Below are 21,995 nucleotides of genomic sequence, written 5' to 3'. Positions count from 1 at the left end.
GAATAAGTTCTTTTAACTTAAATTTAGGTACTTTTGAGCTGTGCGTCGCTTTCGCACTTATTAGTGTTGTCAAAAGCAAAACGAGAGATTCGACTCAGTCGAGGTCTTCCGTGCAGTAAGGTACTTGTGAGTTATTTGGGGTGTACTCAAAATTAGGTAAATTCATCTTAAATTTAAGTAAATTAAACTCAAGTTTGAGTTATTATTTTTGCCGTAGTTAAATGGAAACTACACGGTTTACCTAATTTTACCTTCCTGCACGATACCACGAGATTGAGTCAAAAGTACTGAATTTTAGGTAGTTTTTCGGTGGCGTGTAGCATTTCGTCGAGTTCTTGCTAACACACGAGTGCGATCGAAACAAAAACAAACGTCAAAACATTTTCTCACTCGCACTGATGCAAACTAGATGGGCATGTAACTCAACGCACGGCCCGGTGGCGCATGGCTGAAAAGTCGCAATGTGCACAGTTTATAAAGAACAGTTGCGCAAAGACTGAAGCAAATCTACCTATTGAACACTCAAAACGTCTACCTATCGGACACGAAGAATAACAATGCTGGAATGCGTGGGGAGTATTGTTATTATGTGATTATAATTATGAGAAAAAATTCAATGTAATATTAACATTATTTAAAACCAGGAATATTTAGCTTAATGACAATTATTAAAAAATATATGTTCACTGATATTCAAATTTGGCACTATTTCAAACACCGGAACAGCTCTGGGTAGTGTTAATAATCTTCCACCGACAGTGGAAATATGAAGGTATTTCTCATAGTTAAAGTGCAGCTAAAATTTTGACAAATTTGTGTATGCATTCCACTTATACATATGTACTTATTAAAAATTTATCTTACGCTGCAAATTCGACTGTTTTTTGTCACACCCCAATCAGACGGCAAGCGGCAAAAATCAATGCATTTCGTTCTTAGCTGCGGATCAGTTGAGAACCGGAAAAAGATTAAATTCTTTATACGACGTTATTTATCGTACTGATTTTTACAAAATAAAACTAAACACTTAATTTTAAATTTTTAAATGCACAAAGTTAACTTCTAACTGAAGCGTTCGGGTGAAGTCACTTGAAATTTAACTAAAAAAAAGGTTGCCAACATTTAAAAAAGACCAATGATTGGTCCAATGTTGCCAATCCTCTTTACGCAACTCTACTATTAAAAACTCTGGCAATGTGGATATAAGAAAAGATTCGCAATAAGTAAGAACTTTACATGCACGAATAGAAAAAAAACAATTCAAAGATCGGATGATATGATTTCATACTTGTACGAATATCTCTTCATGTTACATAAAAAAATTGATTCTTTTCGTTTCTCTACACGTGATAACACAAGGTAAGAGTTTAATAGTTATGACCATAATCACAATACCTTTCCCATATACATCCAAAGAGAACATGTTATGTGACGTCATGCTCGATTGGCTCCGGTATTTGACATGTTCAATTGGCTCCGCTCAGTGTCTCCGCCTAATTATGAATATAGTAACTATAAGTTTTCGGCTTTTGTGTCCGCCTAACTCTAATGTGATTTTTGTTTGAAGCGAAACTGAGTCAGTTCCTAACCCCAACTGCTGTCAAAATGTATGAACTGACAGCGGTTGGGGTTAGAACCTGACTCAGTTTCAGGTTCAATCGAAATCGCCATAAATATTGAATACTTTACGCTGACGTCACAAATGAACTGAGTGTTCATTTTTGACAGTTCGCTTGTACTGTTTACATGGACTTAGAAAAACTCTTTACGATTTTCTTCGAGCGAATCTAGTCGTCTACAAATTTTTCTAAGTCCATGTAAACAGTACAAGCGAACTGTCAAGAAAAGTGAGGTTAACTGTGCCAGTAAAGAACCTAATAGTAACTCTACACCGAGCAAAATTTACATTGAATGTCCATAAAAATGTCATAACTTTCAGACATAAGGATTTTAAATGGATTTTATAAGTCTGTCTTATGATTTGGAGGGGAAATTTTCCAAATCCATCTCTTATTATTTTCATAAGACCAGTCTTATGAAATTTATGAAAATGTCCGATTGAACGCCATAGGTGCCCATTTATGAAAATTGCTCACATTTATAAGCAGAAAATATAGTAGAAATAATGATTTTCATAGAACAGTCTTATGAAATTCATCACAATGTTCGAATGAATGCCATAAGTTTTTTATTTATGGATATCATTGTGCATTTACATAAAAAATAGAACATGGCTGACATTTCTCGATCGTTTTTAGTAGACAAAAAATCAACAGTAAGAACAATCTTGAGAGGATATTAGGTTTTCCATCAACCGACATAACCCCACAAAATGAGCCGGGTGAACTTTGTTTGACAATTCTCGGTGGTTTGTTTACAAGGGGAGTTACGTGAGTTTGAATGTAACAAATGGTCACCAGTTGCACTCGAACTCACGCACCTGACAAAGTAAACAAACCACCGAGAATTGTCAAACATGAACGTCATTCATCATGAGTTCATTAGTGTGCTCATCTTGTAGAACTCCATTCGGGACAAATGAACCGCCAAGTGTAGATCCCTTCAGAAGATTGAAGAGAAAACTCTCATTAAATATTAAAATTTGTAAATTTGCAACGCTTCGTAAATATTTCCTGGCAAACTGGGCTTAGACAACTGGGAAACTGGACTTGACAACTGAAGGATAATGAATGTTACTTCTCAAATGATTTTGGTAATTATAAAATACGCGCCAGACACTAATTATATGCAAAACTTATTTCATTTCAAATAATCGGATATCTTCTGTAAAAATCGTAGCCACGTAAACTGATTTAATGCTCACAGTAATTTATTGAATAACATAAAAAACAATTATTAAAAATTTTGTTGCAATTTGACTAAAAATCTCACTTCTTGTGTTTCAAACAGCGGTGACCGAAAAGTGCTGGACTGAAACTATTAGCTCCTGGTTGACCGTCCAAGCCAGTACTGAATTCATAAGAAACAATTATGAACTTTTCACAAAAGAGACGTTTATAACAAAATATAATTTTATAGAATCAATAACAGATCTCATATAGGTTTCATGAGAATAACTTATGAAATTCTTAAACGCATATATTGGAGCGAAATCATAAGACTGTTTTATGAAATACATTATTTGTGCGTCTATGGAGTGCATGAATAAAGATAAATGAATAATTCATAAGCCTGTCTGTGACATTCGAAAGCGTTCAATGGCATCGTCCTAAGGCTGGTTCATATGCCGAGACTTATGAAATTCTCAGATGCTTTTTGCTCAGTGTAGTTATGATCTCTTTTGATGGCGATACACAACGTAAACAAGTGATGAGCAGCTGGATCTGAATCTTGTAATCTCTGCGGCATTTGTGTTCTGGTAAGATTCGATTAATAAGCATTATGATACAAACTTTTAACTTGAAAGTCTCACTATTAATTTCTAATACTGGCTGTTAGGAATGGAAGTCCATATTAAACGCGATTATGACGAGGAACGACAGCCACAGGGAGACGAACAACAATCATCTATCAACGATGTCTGTGGCAAAGAATTGAACACGCCAGAGGAACTGATTAGGTCTAAGGTTGACCAAACGCAAACATGTAGCGTTTGTGGGGAAGCATTCACCTCGAACCGTGCTCTTGTTCAACATACGAAAGATCACCTCGAACATGAGAGATTTCAGTGTAATATTTGTGGGGAAAACCTGTTAAATCAAAGATACCTTCGGAACCACCAATTTATTCACACCGGCCGGCCGTACAAATGTGATATATGCGGTAAAGAGTTTAAGGTTAAGAGCATCTTTAGTCAACACCAACGAATTCATTCCGGCGAACGACCGTACAAATGTGAAATTTGTGACAAACGATTCACCATTAAAGAAGGTCTGACACGACACGAGCGAATTCACACGGGTGACAAACGATTCAAATGCAACGTTTGCGGCAATGCTTACTGCGATAGGAGTGCTTTGATTCAACACCGGCGTATTCATACCGGCGAGCGACCTCACAAATGTGACATTTGTGGCAAAGGGTTCGTCACTTCGAGTCAACTTTTACGCCACAAACGAACGCATACCCGTGAACGGCCTTTCGAGTGTAACCTTTGTGGTGAAAGATTACCGGAAAAGCAAAAACTCGCACAACATATGTACTCTCACAGTGGCATTTGGCCGAACCATTGCGAAATCTGTGGCAAAGGATTCGTGTACCTTCGAACGCTCACCATTCACAGGCGACTTCATACCGGCGAGCGGCCGTTCAAGTGTGACATTTGCGGTAAAGGCTTTGCGAGGAACGATACCATTAAGCAGCACATGCGGGTTCACACGGTTCGGCATGAGTGCGACAGGTGTGACAAACAGTTTACTACTCTTACATCTCTCGAAAAACATCTGCGGAAGCACGGTGTTGGGGAAAAGTCTGCTTTGTGAGCCCGTTTTCCTTCGATGCTTGATGGGTGTACGTCCTCATGATGTGCCTGTCTTCAACCGCCCGACAGTCATGGTATTATCTACATTTAGGCGAATCTCACAATGTGCACTCAGTGCACTGCCTTGAACTGTGTTGCATAATACAACTTAACTATAACGTCGACGTCAATTAATACTTGTTTGGAGTACTAGTATCTTCTATTTCATTTTCATGTCGATATTAAATTTTCGATTTGGTTTAGTGGAATAATATTGAGTGTGGAAACCATTCAAGATCTCGCTGTACCTGTGTGGTCTACCAAAGGTTTGACCGTGTAGATCTGTCATCGCATTCTAAGCAGTGTTTTATTTGAAAGTTAATTAAGGAGTATTTTTGGACAATTGAGGTAACTAATAAATACACGTTCTATACCTGAAAAAGCGAAGTTTCTGCCTCGAGAAAAAAAAGTTGGAATAATTAGTGATATTTTTAGACACAGTTTCATTTGATTTGCTTGGATAAATAATGTTTTTGGCTAATAAATATTGCACAAAAATATAAGGCATATCTTTTAGCAAGCTTCCTTACGCGGTGAATGTTCCTGAACATGGATTCGTCGATGTCGCGTCAGATTGTCTTTTCTGGAAAAATCTTTGCTACAAATTTCACACCTGTATGGTCGTTCGCCCGTATGCACCCGCATGTGAACACTGAGATCAGTTTTGCACATGAACCCTTTATCGCAGACCTCACACGGATGGGATCTTTGGCCGGTATGGATGCGCATATGACTGAAAAGTCGATACTTCTGGATAAAACCCTCATCGCAGATAACACATTTGTACGGTCGCTCGTCGGTGTGGTTCCTGCGCATGTGATATGTTAACTTGCCCTGCTGAATGAACGACTCATCGCAAACATCACAGCGATAGGGTCGCTCTCCGGTATGTATTCGTTTGTGAAGAACCAACTGGCTGACTTTTGTGAATCCTTTGTCGCAAACATCACATCGATGTGGCTGACCGCCGGTGTGAAGGAACCGGTGTTCTTTAAGGGCCCATGATGTAAGGAATTCCTTCCCACACTCAACACATTTGTTTGGTCGATCCACGATATGAATACGCTTATGTACGGACAATGCGCTGCTGTAGGTGAATGCTTTACCGCAAATGTCACATTTGAAAGGCCGTTCGCCTGTGTGAACAAACTGATGCTCTGTGAGGGTAGCGAGTTTACTGAATTCTTTACTACAGGTGTTGCATTTGTACGGTCGCTCTCCGGTGTGGCTGCGCATGTGATCCGCTAGACTGTTACTGTCGAAAAATCCTTTTCCACATACCTCACACTTGAAGGGCCGCTCCTCGGTGTGAATACGTTTGTGTCGTATTAGACATTTCCGTGTGTTGAATTCCTTGCCGCAAATATCGCATCGATACAGCTGGATGGTGTTATGCGTTAGGTGTTGCTCTGCGAAATGTTCATTTATATCGAGGGCATAGCCGAAGCAGGTGCTTTGAATAGGCAGGATGTTTAGTTCGGTGTGGGGATGTACTGCAAAGTGCAGTTCTTGCTTTACGGCAGTATTGGGAAAGTGGCATTCATTATTGTCAATCATTTCTTTGAATTCGAGAAGAAATTAGGTTTTTAATGCCTGGAATGAAATAGGAATATTGTATCATTAAATTGGGATGCTCTATGTGCTTACCAGCGCTTTTTTAATCCATGAGACGTTTCTGATCAGCTGATTAGTAACTAGAACTGTTCTTGTTTATTTCTTCAGGCGTTACTCGGTTGAGGGCAACGTCCGACAAAGTTGTCGATTCGATCCAACATCAAACGCAGCATTATATGTACCACACCGAGCAAAATCTACTTTGAAATTTCATAAGAAAGACCGAGAGGAACGTCACTTCAAAATAATTTAATATTCCGTTCAATTTTGCATGAATTCGTTTTTTTGATAATTTTATGGCGATTTCGCTTGAAGCTGAAACAGGTGGTTTTTGTTTGAGGCGAAACTGAGTCAGTTCCTAACCCCAACTGCTGTCAAAATGTATGAACTGACAGCGGTTCTGGTTAGAACCTGACTCAGTTTCAGGTTCAAGCGAAATCGCCATGAGTCAGGTTCTAACCCAAACCGCTGTCAGTTCATACATTTTGACAGCAATTGGGGTTAGGAACTGACTCAGTTTCGCCTCAAACAAAAACCACATGAGAAAATTTTCTATCAAAACAAGTATTGACGAATTTCGCGCCAACTCGAGCAAATGTTTCCCAGGCAAAAAATGGGGACGAACATGGTCAGGCGATTTAAACAGTTCGACTCAACTCGCCTGCGTGCTAATTGGGTCATTAAATTAGAAAAAAAATCTTTTTTATTATATACATCGATAAAGCTGATTTTCGTGATTGCAATAATGTTTTTTTTCCAACTCAGGAAACGTGAAAATAATATTAAAATTTAAAATAGAGAAATATGTTGACAGTCTGGATTTGACACTATCAGAAGCATTTGACATATCGAATTTCACGACAAATGATGCGCTGTCAGAAAAAATTAAAACATGTTTTCCCGCAGGGTTATTTTAATTTGACATAAACATTCATTTTGGGTGTTGTCTTGATAGGCCAGATGTAAACAACCGCAGTTTTGCTATTTATGGTTGCCAAGTTTACATAAGATTTATTTTAAAAAACAAAAAATCGTTTTTACGTATTACAACGATTTTTTTTAAATGATGTTATATTATGTATATTGGACCTAAAATTTATCGAATGGAACGGAAAACTATATATAGCTTAATAACCCAATTGCCCCTAGGAACAAATGCAATTTGTGAGGCGATTTAAAGGCAATTTAAATACTTGGAACAATTTTCTGGCGGCTGAAATGGACTTGAGTTCTTGTCGCCCGATCTCACGAACAATTCTACAGCTTCCTGGTTGAAAATAATCACATTTGCTTTTGCCGTCTTTGTTCGACGAGAACATTTCAAATGGGCCGATAAACAAAACGTAAACAATTCCGGTTAATACTTCAAATGGACACTAACAAAGCTTTATACATACCTTAAACACAGAGAACAGACATCCATGATCGAACAAAAATATTTAAAAAACGTGTGTAAACATTTGAATTAATATACGCTAAATACTAGCGCCGCCACACCAACCTATCCCAACTATCCGTCAAATCCATTCCGGAGCCGGTTAGAAATCTTGAATGGATTCAGTACGGTATCTTGCTCAAAGAAAACAACCGATTCCGACTCTATCGGTTGATGCATTTGAGCTGAAATTCATGCTGGAAGTCCGAACCGGTTCCGGACTAGTTTGACTGGGTAGAGGAATAACCGCTGTCAATTCTGTCGAACTCAGCCACAAAAAAACATAACGACAGTAGCGCACCTGGTTTGGATATCCCAACTACCTTCGAAACCGTTAGAGATTTTACACAAGTTGAATACTGAAGATGGACGTCTGTTCTCTGTGCCTTAAATAAGCCGACTCTGAAGCCTGACTGTTGGCAAAATAATGGATTATCGAAAAGGCACATAAGCAAAATAACTTGTTTTGCTTATGTTCTCTTTCACTTCCCCTCAAAAATTAACGGTTCATATACACCAAACAACAAAACGGAAAAATTTGTTTATGGACACTTCCTAATGAAAAAGACTATACTTGAAAAGGGAACAAAAACATCGCAACACCAAGAAAGGGATCAAAATAAACGTCACATAATCATTTGCTGTAAACAAAAGGGCTCACCCGCACACACTATAAGCTACACGGTTAAATAAAACAACTTACAGAATAAGTTCTTTTAACTTACTTTTGAGTTGTGCGTCGCTTTCGCACTTATTAGTGTTGTCAAAAACAAAACGAGAGATTCGACTCAGTCGAGGTCTTCCGTGGAGGAACGTACTTTTGAGTTGTTTGGGGTATACTCAAAATTAGGTAAATTCAACTTAAATTTGAGTATAAAAAACCTATCAATGAGTTGTAATTTTTGCCGTGGTTAAATGGAAACTACCTTCAACACGGTTTACCTAATTTTAAGTTCCCCCACGATACCACGAGATTGAGTCAAAGGAACTCAATTTTAGGTAGTTTTTCGTTTCCGTGTAACGTATCGCCGAAAAGGGATTATGGGAGAGGGCACAAAACAAGTGCGATGTTTCAAAAGGGACCAAAACATTTATCTGCAAAAATCGTTCAAAATACATTTTTTTTAATAAATCTGGTATATTCTTCGGCAAAAATGGTTAGTTTAGCACGGCATTGAGTTGTTTGGTTCTTCAATCAAGCTCCTGTTCATAAATGGGAATATAAAGTACGAGGTAATTTTTCAGACTCAGTTTTCTCAACATGAGCATATTGTATATAATGCCTTATGAAATGTTGACGTCGTGTTTATTATTACCAGCTAGTGATGTAGTATTTGTGTCAAGTGACGTGTACGTACATGAGCCGTAGAAAAGTCTCTTGGTTATTTTTTGCGTTTTTTAAGCATGGCGGTTAATGTTTGACTTAAACTTAAAATTGTTTTTTTGAACAATAGGCGTGTTTTCGCTTGTATTTTATTTGTCTAGTGCACTTCATTTAGCCAACGAATGTGGGAAATTGTGCAATCGTGTGGAAGTGTAGTGGAACAGGATCTCTGACCTAAAGTCTTATGGCGATTTCGCTTGAACCTGAAACTGATGGCGATTTCGCTTGAACCTGAAACTGAGTCAGGTTCTAACCCCAACCGCTGTCAGTTCATACATTTTGACAGCAGTTGGGGTTAGGAACTGACTCAGTTTCGCCTCAAACGAAAACCACATGAGTCAGGTTCTAACCCCAACCGCTGTCAGTTCATACATTTTGACAGCAGTTGGGGTTAGGAACTGACTCAGTTTCGCCTCAAACGAAAACCACATTAATGAAAGTCAGATTGTGGTAAGTTTTGGTGTGCAATACCAATTTCACCATTGATTCTTCCTATAGTCTGGTGGTGATTACCTAGTATACTGATAAGTTTATGTGAGCAGATATTGAATCCGAAAATAAGTATTATTTGTAATTTTCATATTAGGCAATTAAGGGCGATTAAATGGCGCGTTCCGTGCAGGGGGACGCTGTCTAGCAATTATTTCGTACCCAACATCAGCTGGACCAGACCTGATTATCACGGTTAAACAGCAATAAATAATACCTTTTACAAATATGTCAACGATTAGTACACGAGACATGTGAGACCGCTTACCCTATATTATCTTTTTGGGGTAAAGTAACCAAAATACGGGGTCCAAAGTGCTGAACCGAAGCGAGATGTTGGGTACGCGCAAAATATATGTGATTTGCAGGGATTGCAATTCTTTCTCACTAACGCGAGAAGTAGCTTATCCGAAGTCCAACTTTTCCGAGATAAGATGAGTCGCAAAATTCTCCGTCTCCACAAATAGCGTGAGAATGATTTTCCGGATAAAATTTATTTGACTTTTTCCTTCTCACCGGAGAAGGTGATAAAATTTTAATTTCGTGAAAATCAATAAAAACTTAAAAAAATGCACTTAATTACAAAAAAAGCGGCAGAGAAGTATGATAGACTTTTTTATCGTATTTTGGAATAACGACAGCAAAGCAGGGAATGCAAAAAGGATACCGTGATAAACTCATTCACTCATTCTCCGGCTGTTTTATTTATCCGGAGAAATAACACGTTGTATTTATCCGGAGAAGCTGTGTGAGTGCCAATAACTTTTCGTGTGAAAATGTGAGTTTTTATTGTCACAGTAGCCAACTATCCGGGCGCATTTACTCATATGACCGATAAATGCAATGCCTGGTGATTTGACAACCACAGCCTACCCCTGGTTCCGTGGGCGATTTAAAGGTGGATAGAGCGGCAAAAAAATGACGGCGGCAAATCGCTCAAATGTTGCATTTAAAATAGCCCCCTAATTGCCAGCAATTTGCTTTTTGGCTGGGAAAAGTGTCTGTAGCCAAAATTATGCAAATTATTGGTCGCACAAAATGAGGATTGTCGAAAATCCAAACTGTGGTTTATGTGATGAAAACGAAATGCAGAGCACTTAATACTAAACTGCGCTAAATATGAATATGAATTCGACGGATGTTATGGAAACATGACGGAAATGTTTAAACATGTGATGAGTGAGAAAAATACCAAAGCTCTGGAAGAAAATTTCTATTCAATAGTAGATTTTTGTAAAAGAGCTGTGCTCAATTTGTAATGCTAAAAGCAAAAGTACTGCAGGGCATATAGTCGACGCAACTGGCCCTTACGAGCTATATGACAGCTTATGGCGATCACGGCTCACAGAAAAGAGGCTTGCTATTCCGCGAATTGACAGTTTTCGGTGACGTCAGAGAAATCGTTGAGATAAACAAACGGATTTCTCGAAAGTTGTTAATTGACAATATTTGAGCTCTTACGGTGGAAAAAATAGTGTGCAATGGATTTTTGACGTAAATTACGCGATAATTACACTAGACACAGTGGATAATCAGTGCATCTATGGGATTATTAGCGTAAATCGAGAAATTGGATGCATGCCATAGAAAACATATCCCACCGTAATTTTCTGATCATTGCAAAGGTTTTGGACATCCGCATAGCTTCCTTCTGATTTACCAGGTGCGGATCATTCGTTAGCAGCAAACAATATATGAATTTCATGTAATTGTTTTCGCCGACGATTTCTATGACGCGCTCTCGTCAAATGTTTACACTTTAACGAGCTAGCCTAGTATATGTAAGCCGTGATGGCGATTTCGCTTGAACCTGAAACTGAGTCAGGTTCTAACCCCAACTGCTGTCAGTTCATACATTTTGACAGCAGTTGGGGTTAGGAACTGACTCAGTTTCGCCTCAAACAAAAACCACATTAATCAAAAAGAAGAAGAACCAGAGATGCCAGATATGCAGACATGTCTGCAAATTCGCACTTTTGATTTCAGTTTCAGATTTTTTCGATGACGCAGATATTCGCAGATTTTTTTAATTTGGTTGCAGATATTTGCAGTTTTTTTAGTTTGGTTGCAGATATTTACAGATTTTTGAAAATAAAGGCTTTTGGTTACACTAGTTTCAAATTACAGCTTTATCTATTTTAGACATTTTTGGTACTTCCCAGACTTTAAAAATTATTATTTGCAGACACTTGAAAAAAGTATCTGGCATCTCTGAGAAGAACCCAGAAAACATTTTGAAATTGTTTCTACCAAGAGTAAAGGTGTTCATGTGTATTTTTGTTTACAAAGATCTCTTTAGCCCTTTTGAAGAATTTATATTGGATTTTAACATTCGTCCATGACCTGACATAAGGTTTACAAATGTAACCAAAAAAGTATCGTAAGCTAATAAATTACAATTACAGATTTACATTCTTACACATAACATGGAAATCGTCGAAACAAAAAGTACAACAGCGTGTGTGGTTGAACAACAACAAAATCGCCTACCAGAAGTCAAACTCACACACAAGTGCGACATCTGTGGCAAGGGATACCCAACAAATTACCTCCTTCAACAGCACTTGCGGAACCACACGGGCGAACGACCGTACCGGTGTGACATCTGTGGCAAAGAATTCTTCCTCAAGCAAATTCTGAAGCGACATTCACGTGTGCACACTGGTGAACGACCCTACAGATGCAGCATTTGTGGCAAAGAATTCCCAGACAGTGGCGAATTGATACCTCATCACATGCGTATCCATGCTAACAACCGTCCATTCAAGTGCACTACCTGCGGCAAAGGGTTCGTTAATACCACCTGCCTTCGGCAGCACATGTTCGTCCACAGCCAAGACCAACCATACAAATGCGAAATCTGCGGTAAGGGATGTTTAAAGGCAAACCAGTTGGTTCGGCATCAACTAATACACACTGGCGAACGGCCACACAAGTGCGATATCTGTGACAAATCGTTTAACCAGAAAATCCACATGGTGGTACACCGGGCCATCCACACTGGCGAGCAAGCGTACCGGTGTGAGATTTGTGGTCAGGGTTTCCCTGCCGCTAGTCATCTAACACGACATGAACGCATTCATACCGGAGAGCGACCCTTCCGGTGTGATGTTTGCGGTAAAGATTACATTCGAAATAGCCATCTCATGCGGCACAAACTTACACACACGGACGAGCGACCGTACGAATGTAGTATCTGTGGAAAAGCGTTCCGGGATAAAGCTCCTCTTCGCCAGCACCAGCTGAACAATCATTCCGATGCAGCGGAACGTGTTGGAAACGACAGTTCTATTCCGATTGACTAATCTCTTGTATTCTATTTAATAAACTGTAAACTAACAACATGTATCTGATATTATTTATTATTATTTCTCGGCGCACATTAAACTTAATTCAAAATCATTTCCGAGATCAGCACTTTCTCAAACGCAATTCGAGAATTTTATAGGTGCAAAGTCGAACCGACGACTTCCCAATCCCCTCATTAGTTACACTAATCCAAACATAACAACACTAAGCAGTTACTTACTTATGATGCGTCAGTATGTGCTGCGACAAGTGATTGCTTCGAATGAACCCCTTGCCACACAGATCGCACTTGTGAGGTCGCTCACCAGTATGGATACGCCTGTGCTGTATGAGGTTACTGTTCTCGTTGAATCCTTTACCGCAAACCTCGCACGTGTGTGGCTTATCCACCGAATGAATACGCTTGTGTTTCGTTAAATCGTTGGTTTTCAGAAAATCTTTCCCGCAGACATCGCACCGGTGTGACCTGTCCCCGAAATGCACCAACTTGTGCTGCGTCAAGTGGCTACTGGTAAGAAAATCCTTGGCACAGATTTCACACTTGTGCGGTCGCTCGTGCGTGTGAACCCGCATATGCTGCGTTAGGTGACTATTCGCGACGTAACCCTTACCACATACATGGCACCGGTAAGGTCGGTCTCCGAAGTGGCGTTGACGGTGTTGTGATAGATGATTACCTTCAATAAACATTTTACCGCAAACGTCACATTCGTGACGCCGTTCTCTGGTATGCGAACGCTTGTGCCGTTTGAGATGAACATTCTCAATAAATCCTTTGCCACATATTTCGCAAATATGCGGCCGCTCGCCAGTGTGAATGCGCTTGTGCTGCGTAAGATTGTTCGACTTTTGGAAACCTTTACCACATACATCACATTTATGCGGACGGTCGGCACTGACGTCCACCGGTTCTTCCTCCTCTTCTATCGTCACTGCGAGAGGCAGTACTTCTTGATTTTGAATAATCGTAACAGGAACTTGATGAACTATTGCAGCTGGATCGCTGTTGAAAATTACACAAAGTAACCAACAATTACTTTCGATAGAAAAATAGTTCCTACCTCTTTGATGAAGACAAATCTGTCGATGCCTGATCGTCTGGTACACTTTCAGTCTTTATCCTATTCAGATCAACCGTATCCATGTTCTTTAATTCCTCCCGTTCATGTAAACATTGTATGGCCATTTCCTGTTTAACACGACTGTGATCGCAAGGCACATGGTCGATCGGGATAATTTTCTGTTGATCGAATGCATGTCCGTTCGGATCTTTCTGCGCCTCGGATTTTATTATACGATTGTGAGAGGCACTCTCGGTTAACACATGTCCCACAGAGCCTTCAAGCTTAGTATTTTTTAGAATAGTTTCCGTTTGGAGACAGCGATTCCGGAAACGAACAGCACTGGTTAAATCGTTAAGACACTGACCACAAATGTTCTTTGAGAAGAAATCATTCTCGGCAATCTACGCAAAAAAGTTTGCAATCATTAGATTATTTGAACGATCAGTTGTACGTAATAAACATAATAGATTTGTTCCGATTAGTAAATTACAAATTAAAAAGTACTGCTTGCCTCCCGTTTGCTCCGAAGCAATTTCATTCTGCGGAATAGACCTAACACTTACCGCTATCCCACTGCAGCTTGCAATTAACTCGGATATGGTCCGGTCAAATCCGTGCAAGATCTCAAACACATAGAACATGTCGCTTTCTTCCAACAAACAGCACCGACAGCGTTTGAGCATAGCCATAACAGATGTCATCTCCATCCCGGTAAATAAATTTTGAACAAACGGACAAATCCTTGACCTGATGTGATGTCTAATTTACAAGCCGTCGTATAATTAATAAATTACAATAATTGTTATAATATATAATAATTATTACAAAATCTAGAATAAGTGAACCGGAATATTGTTTTTTTTCGGCTTGACTGGTCGAAAGTAAACAAAGCTCATTCTGAAGCATCAATCTAGTGCCCAGGTGGCGAAATCTGTAAAGAGCTTTGCCAGAAAACTCGATCGTTAACCGACCAAAGGGCTTAAGCCGCACTGACATCGAATCGAGAAAAACCGCTTTGAAAATTCGAGTTTGTAACGTCCACTTTCTTTACTTGGATGAAGACCGGTTCTCGTTGAAAACCGGTTTTCGGCTAATTGGTCACCAGCAACCTGAAAACTGGTTTTCAGCGAAAACCGGTTTTCATCCAGTGAAGAAATTGGCCGTAAATGTATTTAAACATTCCTCGATAAACATATGATTACGGCGTAAAAGCCAAATGTCAAAATTCAGATTGAATGAAAATTTCGGACAAACTGTCACAGATGTTGCGTTGCGTTGTGACGATGATTTTGGCGCCGGACAAACGGTCACAGATGTTGGTAGTAAACAAAAAAGAAGTTTTTTCTTGCAATTAGTGCTGTGAATTGTGTTCGGCCTGTAACGGTTTGATCGGAATTTTGCTTCAAAGAGAATTTTGACAGTTCCCTTTTACGCCGTAATCATATGTTTATCGAGAAATGTTTAAATACAACCCCGAAATTTGAAAGCTGTTTTTCTCGCATCATTGTACGAATACACTACTTCCAACGTGATTTCATTATTTAGAACCAGAGAAAATGCGATTATCGCTGGTTGGATTTTCCAGTTTTCAAATGCAACCAGAATAATCAACGTAGGCCTAGATGCCGGGAACAAATGGGATTATCGATTGATTGACACCGGTGTAGAGCAATGCACTGGTATTGCACTTTCTAGCAGAAGTGTCAATGGAACATACCCAGTTTTCTGCACTTCTGCTAGAAAGTGCAAAAATGGTGTAGTTCCAGTGCACTCCACTACACCGGTGTCAATCAATCGAAAATCGTAAAAGTGTCTACAGTGAAATATGGAAGATAGATGGGCCAGAAAAACACCTATGGTGTCCTATATATTATAATATAGGTATATAATTAAAGCTCTCGGCAACTTCAGAGCCAAGTTCGTGGTGAATCAACATGCGTGCTGTCCTGTGATGTCTTTTCTGCAGTGCCTTACATTGACGAATCTACTGCGGTACATGGAAGATTGACCAGCAGAGTTTAACGCCTCTTTTAGTAATAGCCTACCATAGTTTGCAGATAAAACATGAGAATGCAAGCTGCTAGCGGATTGCAAAAGTACCAGATCATGATGGCTGCTGTCCCGGTTAACAATGTCTGTTGAACCAAAATGAAAAGGCCAAGTTGAGCAATATATTCCAATACAAATTAATATAAGCGAACATTATCTCTACGATGTGTTATGTCTTAATTATAATAAGAATTGCATCAAATCCAGGGCATATACAGTATAGGGCACAGCACGTCTAGTTTTTTGAACAGCAATCCCTAATAAAAAAAATATACGCGAACTGTAACCCACATAGTGCAACGACTCCACATATTGTTTGGATGATACCCTGAACAGGTCGTTAGGATTTAAAAAATCGAGTGGGGAATAAAAAGCACCCCAATGGATGGGATATCAATGAATGAAATGGGTACCAAAATAGTAACAAATACTTTCCAATTTTCCCACCGCAGGTAGTGAAGCTGTGAATATGACCGTCTAATTCCTGAATAACAGGCCCTATATTTTGCCTGATATTTGTTCCAAATTTTGCGGATTCAGTTCAAATGGTATATTTTCAATTCTTTTACTATTTTGAATCGATTCCGTTGCGTGGTAATCTGCGGTGAAAAGCATAATACACCATTGTAGAATTTTTAAGATTTGGAAATTTTGTTATTGAAATAAAATGATATAACAGAAAATGGAAGGCGAACAGAATACCTCATTGTATATATTATCAATTCTGTCCTATCGTTTTTAGGTAAACTCCAAATGTACTAAAAACTTCAATGGCCTTTTTTCAAATCCACTTCAAACCACGAACTTCACAGCATATTCTAAATTATTTTCTCCAGCGACGTACGAAGGATTTTAGTTAATAAATGATGTCTGTATCGATTTTCTTGGCTATGGCTAATTTAAGACCAAGAGAAACGAATGCAATGAAATTGAAAGACGGATAGATATTCTATAAATGGATGGATTTTAATGGATATTTTCAGTGTTTTGTGCAAAATTTAAATATCGAAAAAAATCCAATGTAAGCCACTTGCTATCGTTCAAAGGAATCGAAAAAACTTTAGCTTTGACACAATATTTGTCTTTGTATTTGGTCAAACATTACAGGAGATAGATTTCGGGCCCGGATTAAAAAACGTACTAGCGGGAAAATGCTGAACAAATTGCTTAAAATTAATATTTTTGTGCTACATAAGTCGTACTATGAATCCCATTTTTGGGATCTTGATTCATCTCCTTATTACACAAAGAAAAATATGCTTATACCGTACTCTAGAATAATGTAAATTCGTAACGATCAATTTAGAACGCCTCGAAATGCGACCATCTTTGAAATTGAAAAGGCAGTGTTTTCCACAACGTTGGCAACGATTTTATTGTGATTTTCGATTGATTGACACCGGTGTAGTGGTTTGCACTGGTTTTGCACTTTCTAGCAGAAGTGCCAATGGAACATACCCAGTTTTCTGCACCTCTGCTAGAAAGTGCAAAGACGGTGCAGTTTCAGTGCACTCCACTACGCCGGTGTCAATCAATCGAAAACCCCATATGATAATCAATCACTAGTACTCTAAAAATGCCCTGAATACGTTGATTGATTTTCACGAAGATTAGGTAACGAAAAAATATAAACATTTCCTAAAATTTTAGTCAATAATATTCCTGAAACCTTTGAAATTGTATAGATTGTGAATGTATCTGTCTGAAATGCTGCCTTCTTATAAATATGCATTCTTCTTTGAAATTTTTTGTAGAATGTTATTTTAATCTATATGAAGTTTCTCTGAAAATACTCTTGGAATTTTTTTGATTTTATTCTCACTAATATTTGTTTACAGTAACAGTTCCACAGAAATACCTGCCGGTCGAAGTTAACAAACCAAGTGCTTACCTTCCTGAAGGAAGTCTCCTTCGTGACCCACGGTATGTCTGTTTAACATTCTAGAAGAGTGAAAAATAGTAAATAGTTGGAGAATTAGAATTAATGCTGGCCTACCCTTACCTGTTTGCTCGAAAGGTAGTACTTATACGGTCTAGGTGATAAAATTGGTACCGGATTCCATTGTGGCACAAGTTGAGGTTTTGTGCAGCGAAAATTATGTTTTAGATTTTTATTTTTCGCCTAATGTCAACAATAAAAAATGACAACTAATAAATTCACCGCACACTGAGAATAATTTGGAAAACCAGTTCGAAAATTCTGAACGCATATTTGCTTATAAAGTGTATAAAATTATAATGTTGCTTATAATTCTACCAAAACATTATAATTGTATAATACTTTATAATTTATTGGAAGTGTCACTGGTAACAGTGCATTGAAAACGCCTTCAGTTATTTTAAATTTCACTTCGTATTGAAAATTTCTACGTGAATTAGCCTTCTTTGGAACAAGAGCAAATCAATGGAAATAATTTTAGAATTTCATTGATTCAAATACAATGAAATGGATTTGTCTTCTTTAAAATTTTCGTAGTATATTTTTGAAATACTATTAATTTTAAATTAAATTACGACCTTCTTTGATATCGCCTTCTTTTTAGCATAAGCTATTTTCTGGACCTTCGATTGATTGATAATGATATCAAATAAACTTACATATGCATGAGAATTAGTTTTTTTTTAAATTCACTAACATGATCAACGAACAAAGACAAGCTTTGAAGGGAACCGGGAAATGGGACATTCCGGGAAATGATATTCCGGGAAATGGTTTTCCGGGAAATGGCATTCCGGGAAATGGTAATCCATATTTTTATAGAAATTACAAATATTTTTTCTGCGTGCGGAAGTTTTCTAAAACAATACCCGAATAGAATTTTACAATAGCATTTACCCTACAAACAACCATAATACAGTAAATATTATAGTTATTACTGTTTCAACATTGTTCGTCGCAGTGTTCTCGCAGTAGACTTACAATATAATTTCATGCAACAATCAATTTTACTGTTCAGCAAAAAACTGACACAGTAAATTCACATTAAATTTTACTGTTTTCTAGAAAAAAATGCATGGAGAAAAATCAATTTTTTTTAATGTTAAGATGCTTAACCACCCCCCTTTTTCACTGTACAAGTCGTTTTTACATTGCAATTTACCGTAAATACGTTAAAGTTTATTATTTTTTCATTGTCACATAACATTAGAACTTACTGTAAATTATTGTAAAATTATTGTACTGTCACAGTGAAAATCGTTTTGTTACAGTACATTTCTATTCGGGTATACAAAAGACATTTTAATTTCAGTGGATCTGTGAAATAATGATTTTCTGGCAACGTTTCTCCTGCTCAACCCCGTAACGATTCGCCGCCTGGGCGTCAGTTTGACACTACAGAATTAAATTTGTTTACATTCGACTAGTTTTGATTCCAGTCCGGTCGCCCAGGAAGTTCAGTCTAAGCACGAAACAGCGAACCAAAATTGTTGTCTTTTCGCCTGGTTTGTAGTTTTAAGTCTCTTTTAATTTTATGATACTTAGTACCTACAGATTTGAATAGAATATTTATTTCTGTTTAAAACATGTCCATTCGGCTATTGATGCCGGACTGCTGTCGGTGTTGTCTTGGTGAAGATAACGAAATGTTCTTCGTATTTACTGTTCTTCATGAATTCGATAGCAAGATTTCCGACTTGATAGCGAGCTGTGCTGGCGTTGCGGTGAGTACCACCATTCCAAAAAATTTTATTTTATGTAATTTAATTTTAAATTTTAATTTATTTAATATTTAGCTTCTTTTGTTAATAATATTGAAGGATTAGTACACTTAATGAAATTTATTTAAGAAACTTATAGATAGTATGTAATGGAATAAACAAGTTACAATTAAATCTATTACAGATAAGAGCAGAGGACGTTTTTTCAAAAAATGTCTGCCGGAAATGTTTACAAGATTTGTCCGAAGCAGTTCGGTTTAGGGAACGCTGTCTTAAAGCAGACTTTTTTCTGCAAAACGTGAAAAGTGAGCAAGATTCTCGGGAAACAAAGTCTGTTGTGCTACCAAGTGCCAATGAACGAGAAAAAAATACTGTCGTAACGGAAGTAAAAGAAGAACGCTCAAATGTGGACAATCTTCCAACAGAATCTATCCCCGATGATTTAAATCTGGACCCTCCCATGGTTTACCAACATTTATTTGCTGGTGACGAACCGAGTAAAACAATCGTCCCTGCCACAGTTTTGGCTTCCGAGCAAAAGCGCACCTGTGACATTTGTGGCAAAACATACACCAGGAGCAGTCATCTAAAAATTCATAAACGATGTCACACTGGCGAACGGCCCTTCAAATGTAACATGTGCGGAAAGGGTTTTATCAGCAATAGTCATTTTACTTATCACATGCGCATTCATACCGGTGAGCGGCCTCACTCGTGTGATATCTGTGGCAAAGAGTTTGTTACCAAGAGTGATCTGACACGGCATGTTCGCGTACATACTGACAAACGACCGCACAAGTGCGAGTTTTGTGATAAAACTTTTTCCGGAATTAGTAACATGTTGAAACACAAGCGTACTCACACCGGCGAGCGACCGTACAACTGTACAGTGTGTGACAAAGGATTCACTCAGAGCAGTCATCTGACGAAACATAGACGCATTCACACCGGTGAACGTCCGCACAAGTGCGATATCTGCGGCAAAGATTTCATCGAAAGCGGTCACCTAAATGAACACAGATTAATTCACACTGGCGAGCTAAAACCCAAGTGTAACATTTGCGGCAGACGGTTCAGTGAAATCGAAGACATGGAACAGCACAGGTTGTCACATACCGATGAACGAACGTACCGGTGTGAAGTTTGCGGCAAGTGTTTTCTTAGAATAGGAGAGTTGTCTCAGCATAAACGTAGCCATCCGGCACAACGACCCTACAAGTGTGACATTTGTGGTAAGACCTTCATACGAAGCAGCTCGCTATCGCAGCATTGCAAACGACACCATCAGCGAAGGGGTAAAAAGAATGTCATGGTAAGCAAGGGAAGGGGATTGATTGAAAATTGCAGAAATTACTGTTTGATATAATCCTCGTTTTGTAGGGAAATCCTGTTGAGGGATGTGACAAGTTGGTGAATGTAACAGCTGCCGTGGCGAACCAATCCGAATCAATAAAATCTACAATTGTTCCTTGATTGTGCATTAGTGTTCTATTAGTAAACGATAATGAATCGAACTTCGCTTGGCTTTTTCTAAGAACGTGGTAGTCTAAGGCGAAAATACGTATATGTTCATTTCGATAAATACCACCTGGTGGAATTAAAGGGAAACTATCCTTTTTTATTTAACAGGTCTTAACCCATTTTTCATAAATGTACGCTAAAAGCTACGCCAAAATAAGTCAACCAACGCTAGTTTACTGTTGGGAGTCAGGGTTTAGTGCCAGAAATCCCTCCAAACTGTCAAACCAAATGTTGTACTTCTAAAGGCGGTAATTGTTTACTTTAGCTACTTTTCCCCCTGTAAGTGGAAAACATGTTTTTCTTTCGTGAATATGCTAGTTTAGTGTTGTAGATTCATAAAAAATAGGTGGAAAGCGAAAATTTTTAATAATTCATTAAGGTTGCACAGAGAATGCGCAAAATTCGCAAACGAAAAAAGCAGTTTTTTTTTCCACACCGTATGTCAGATCTTCATAAAAATCAATCAGCGTATGTAGAATGTTGTTACAGTACTGCTGATTGATTTTTATGAAGATCTGACATACGGTGTGGAAAAAACTGCTTTTTTCGTTTGCGAATTTTGCGCATTCTCTGTGCAACCTTAATGAGACTAAAATAAGTTTTACCTACTAACCTTGCACATAGGGTTATTGTGCTCCCGAAAGTAAAGTTTTTGGCGAAGCTAGTTTAATGCGGCTAGGCCGCATAGCAGAGTCCAAGGATCCGAAGCGGCGCAAAGCCGCTGTGGATCCGCTGGGCGAACCTTCCTTGTACTTGTCATCAGAAACGCAAGCGAACCTGTGATCCACTTGTTTGCCCGGTATACTCATACATAGGGGCTATCCCTAGTTTAAGTCCGACTAAGCGGCAGCGAAGTCGGACAGCACCCAATTGAAACGATGTGGCGTAGCCACATTAGGCAGTGACAATAATTTAATTTTTGTCGATAAATACAATCCTATTGTTACTAAATAAAACATTGTTAATGCCTAATGTGGCTACGCCACATCG

At 38.5% G+C, this 21,995-nt stretch overlaps 2 protein-coding genes across 3 annotated transcripts; one reads left to right on the top strand and one right to left on the bottom strand.

Annotated features, from left to right (window-relative positions):
* The first annotated feature begins 3,295 nt into the window (after positions 1–3,295).
* On the top strand, positions 3,296–21,166 carry LOC131680945 (zinc finger protein 62-like). Its single transcript, XM_058961661.1, has 8 exons — positions 3,296–3,379; positions 3,460–4,440; positions 11,788–12,705; positions 17,663–17,747; positions 19,165–19,268; positions 19,402–19,487; positions 19,669–20,796; positions 20,865–21,166. The coding sequence occupies exons 2-8, from the start codon at positions 3,462–3,464 to the stop codon at positions 20,955–20,957; spliced, it is 3,393 nt and encodes a 1,130-aa protein (XP_058817644.1). The 5' UTR covers positions 3,296–3,379; positions 3,460–3,461; the 3' UTR covers positions 20,958–21,166.
* Positions 12,747–14,672, bottom strand: LOC131685259 (zinc finger protein 391-like). 2 transcript variants are annotated; one of them, XM_058968857.1, is made up of 4 exons: positions 14,601–14,672; positions 14,339–14,534; positions 13,773–14,176; positions 12,747–13,714 (listed from the first exon to the last, which is right to left on the bottom strand). In XM_058968857.1, the coding sequence occupies exons 2-4, from the start codon at positions 14,480–14,482 to the stop codon at positions 12,928–12,930; spliced, it is 1,335 nt and encodes a 444-aa protein (XP_058824840.1). In that variant the 5' UTR covers positions 14,483–14,534; positions 14,601–14,672; the 3' UTR covers positions 12,747–12,927. The 2 variants fall into 2 exon arrangements, with proteins under 2 accessions (XP_058824840.1, XP_058824839.1); XM_058968856.1 differs by having other exon boundaries at positions 14,339–14,642.
* Positions 21,167–21,995: the final 829 nt, after the last annotated feature.

This window comes from Topomyia yanbarensis, chromosome 2 (genome assembly GCF_030247195.1).
Source record: "Topomyia yanbarensis strain Yona2022 chromosome 2, ASM3024719v1, whole genome shotgun sequence".
Classification (NCBI taxonomy): domain Eukaryota; kingdom Metazoa; phylum Arthropoda; class Insecta; order Diptera; family Culicidae; genus Topomyia; species Topomyia yanbarensis.
This window is presented reverse-complemented; position numbering and strand designations above follow the sequence as displayed.

Bases quoted from the DNA above. Each gene is read 5' to 3' on its own strand.
- LOC131685259 (XM_058968857.1), bottom strand. From the start codon at position 14,482: ATGGAGATGACATCTGTTATGGCTATGCTCAAACGCTGTCGGTGCTGT. The intron at 14,177-14,338 runs GTAAGTGTTAGG...TTTTTTGCGTAG, and splicing joins CAAGCTGCAGTGGGATAGCG to ATTGCCGAGAATGATTTCTT. The intron at 13,715-13,772 runs GTAGGAACTATT...AATTTTCAACAG, and splicing joins GATTTGTCTTCATCAAAGAG to CGATCCAGCTGCAATAGTTC.
- LOC131680945 (XM_058961661.1), top strand. From the start codon at position 3,462: ATGGAAGTCCATATTAAACGCGATTATGACGAGGAACGACAGCCACAG. The intron at 4,441-11,787 runs GAGCCCGTTTTC...AAGTATCGTAAG, and splicing joins TGGGGAAAAGTCTGCTTTGT to CTAATAAATTACAATTACAG. The intron at 19,488-19,668 runs GTGAGTACCACC...AATCTATTACAG, and splicing joins CGAGCTGTGCTGGCGTTGCG to ATAAGAGCAGAGGACGTTTT.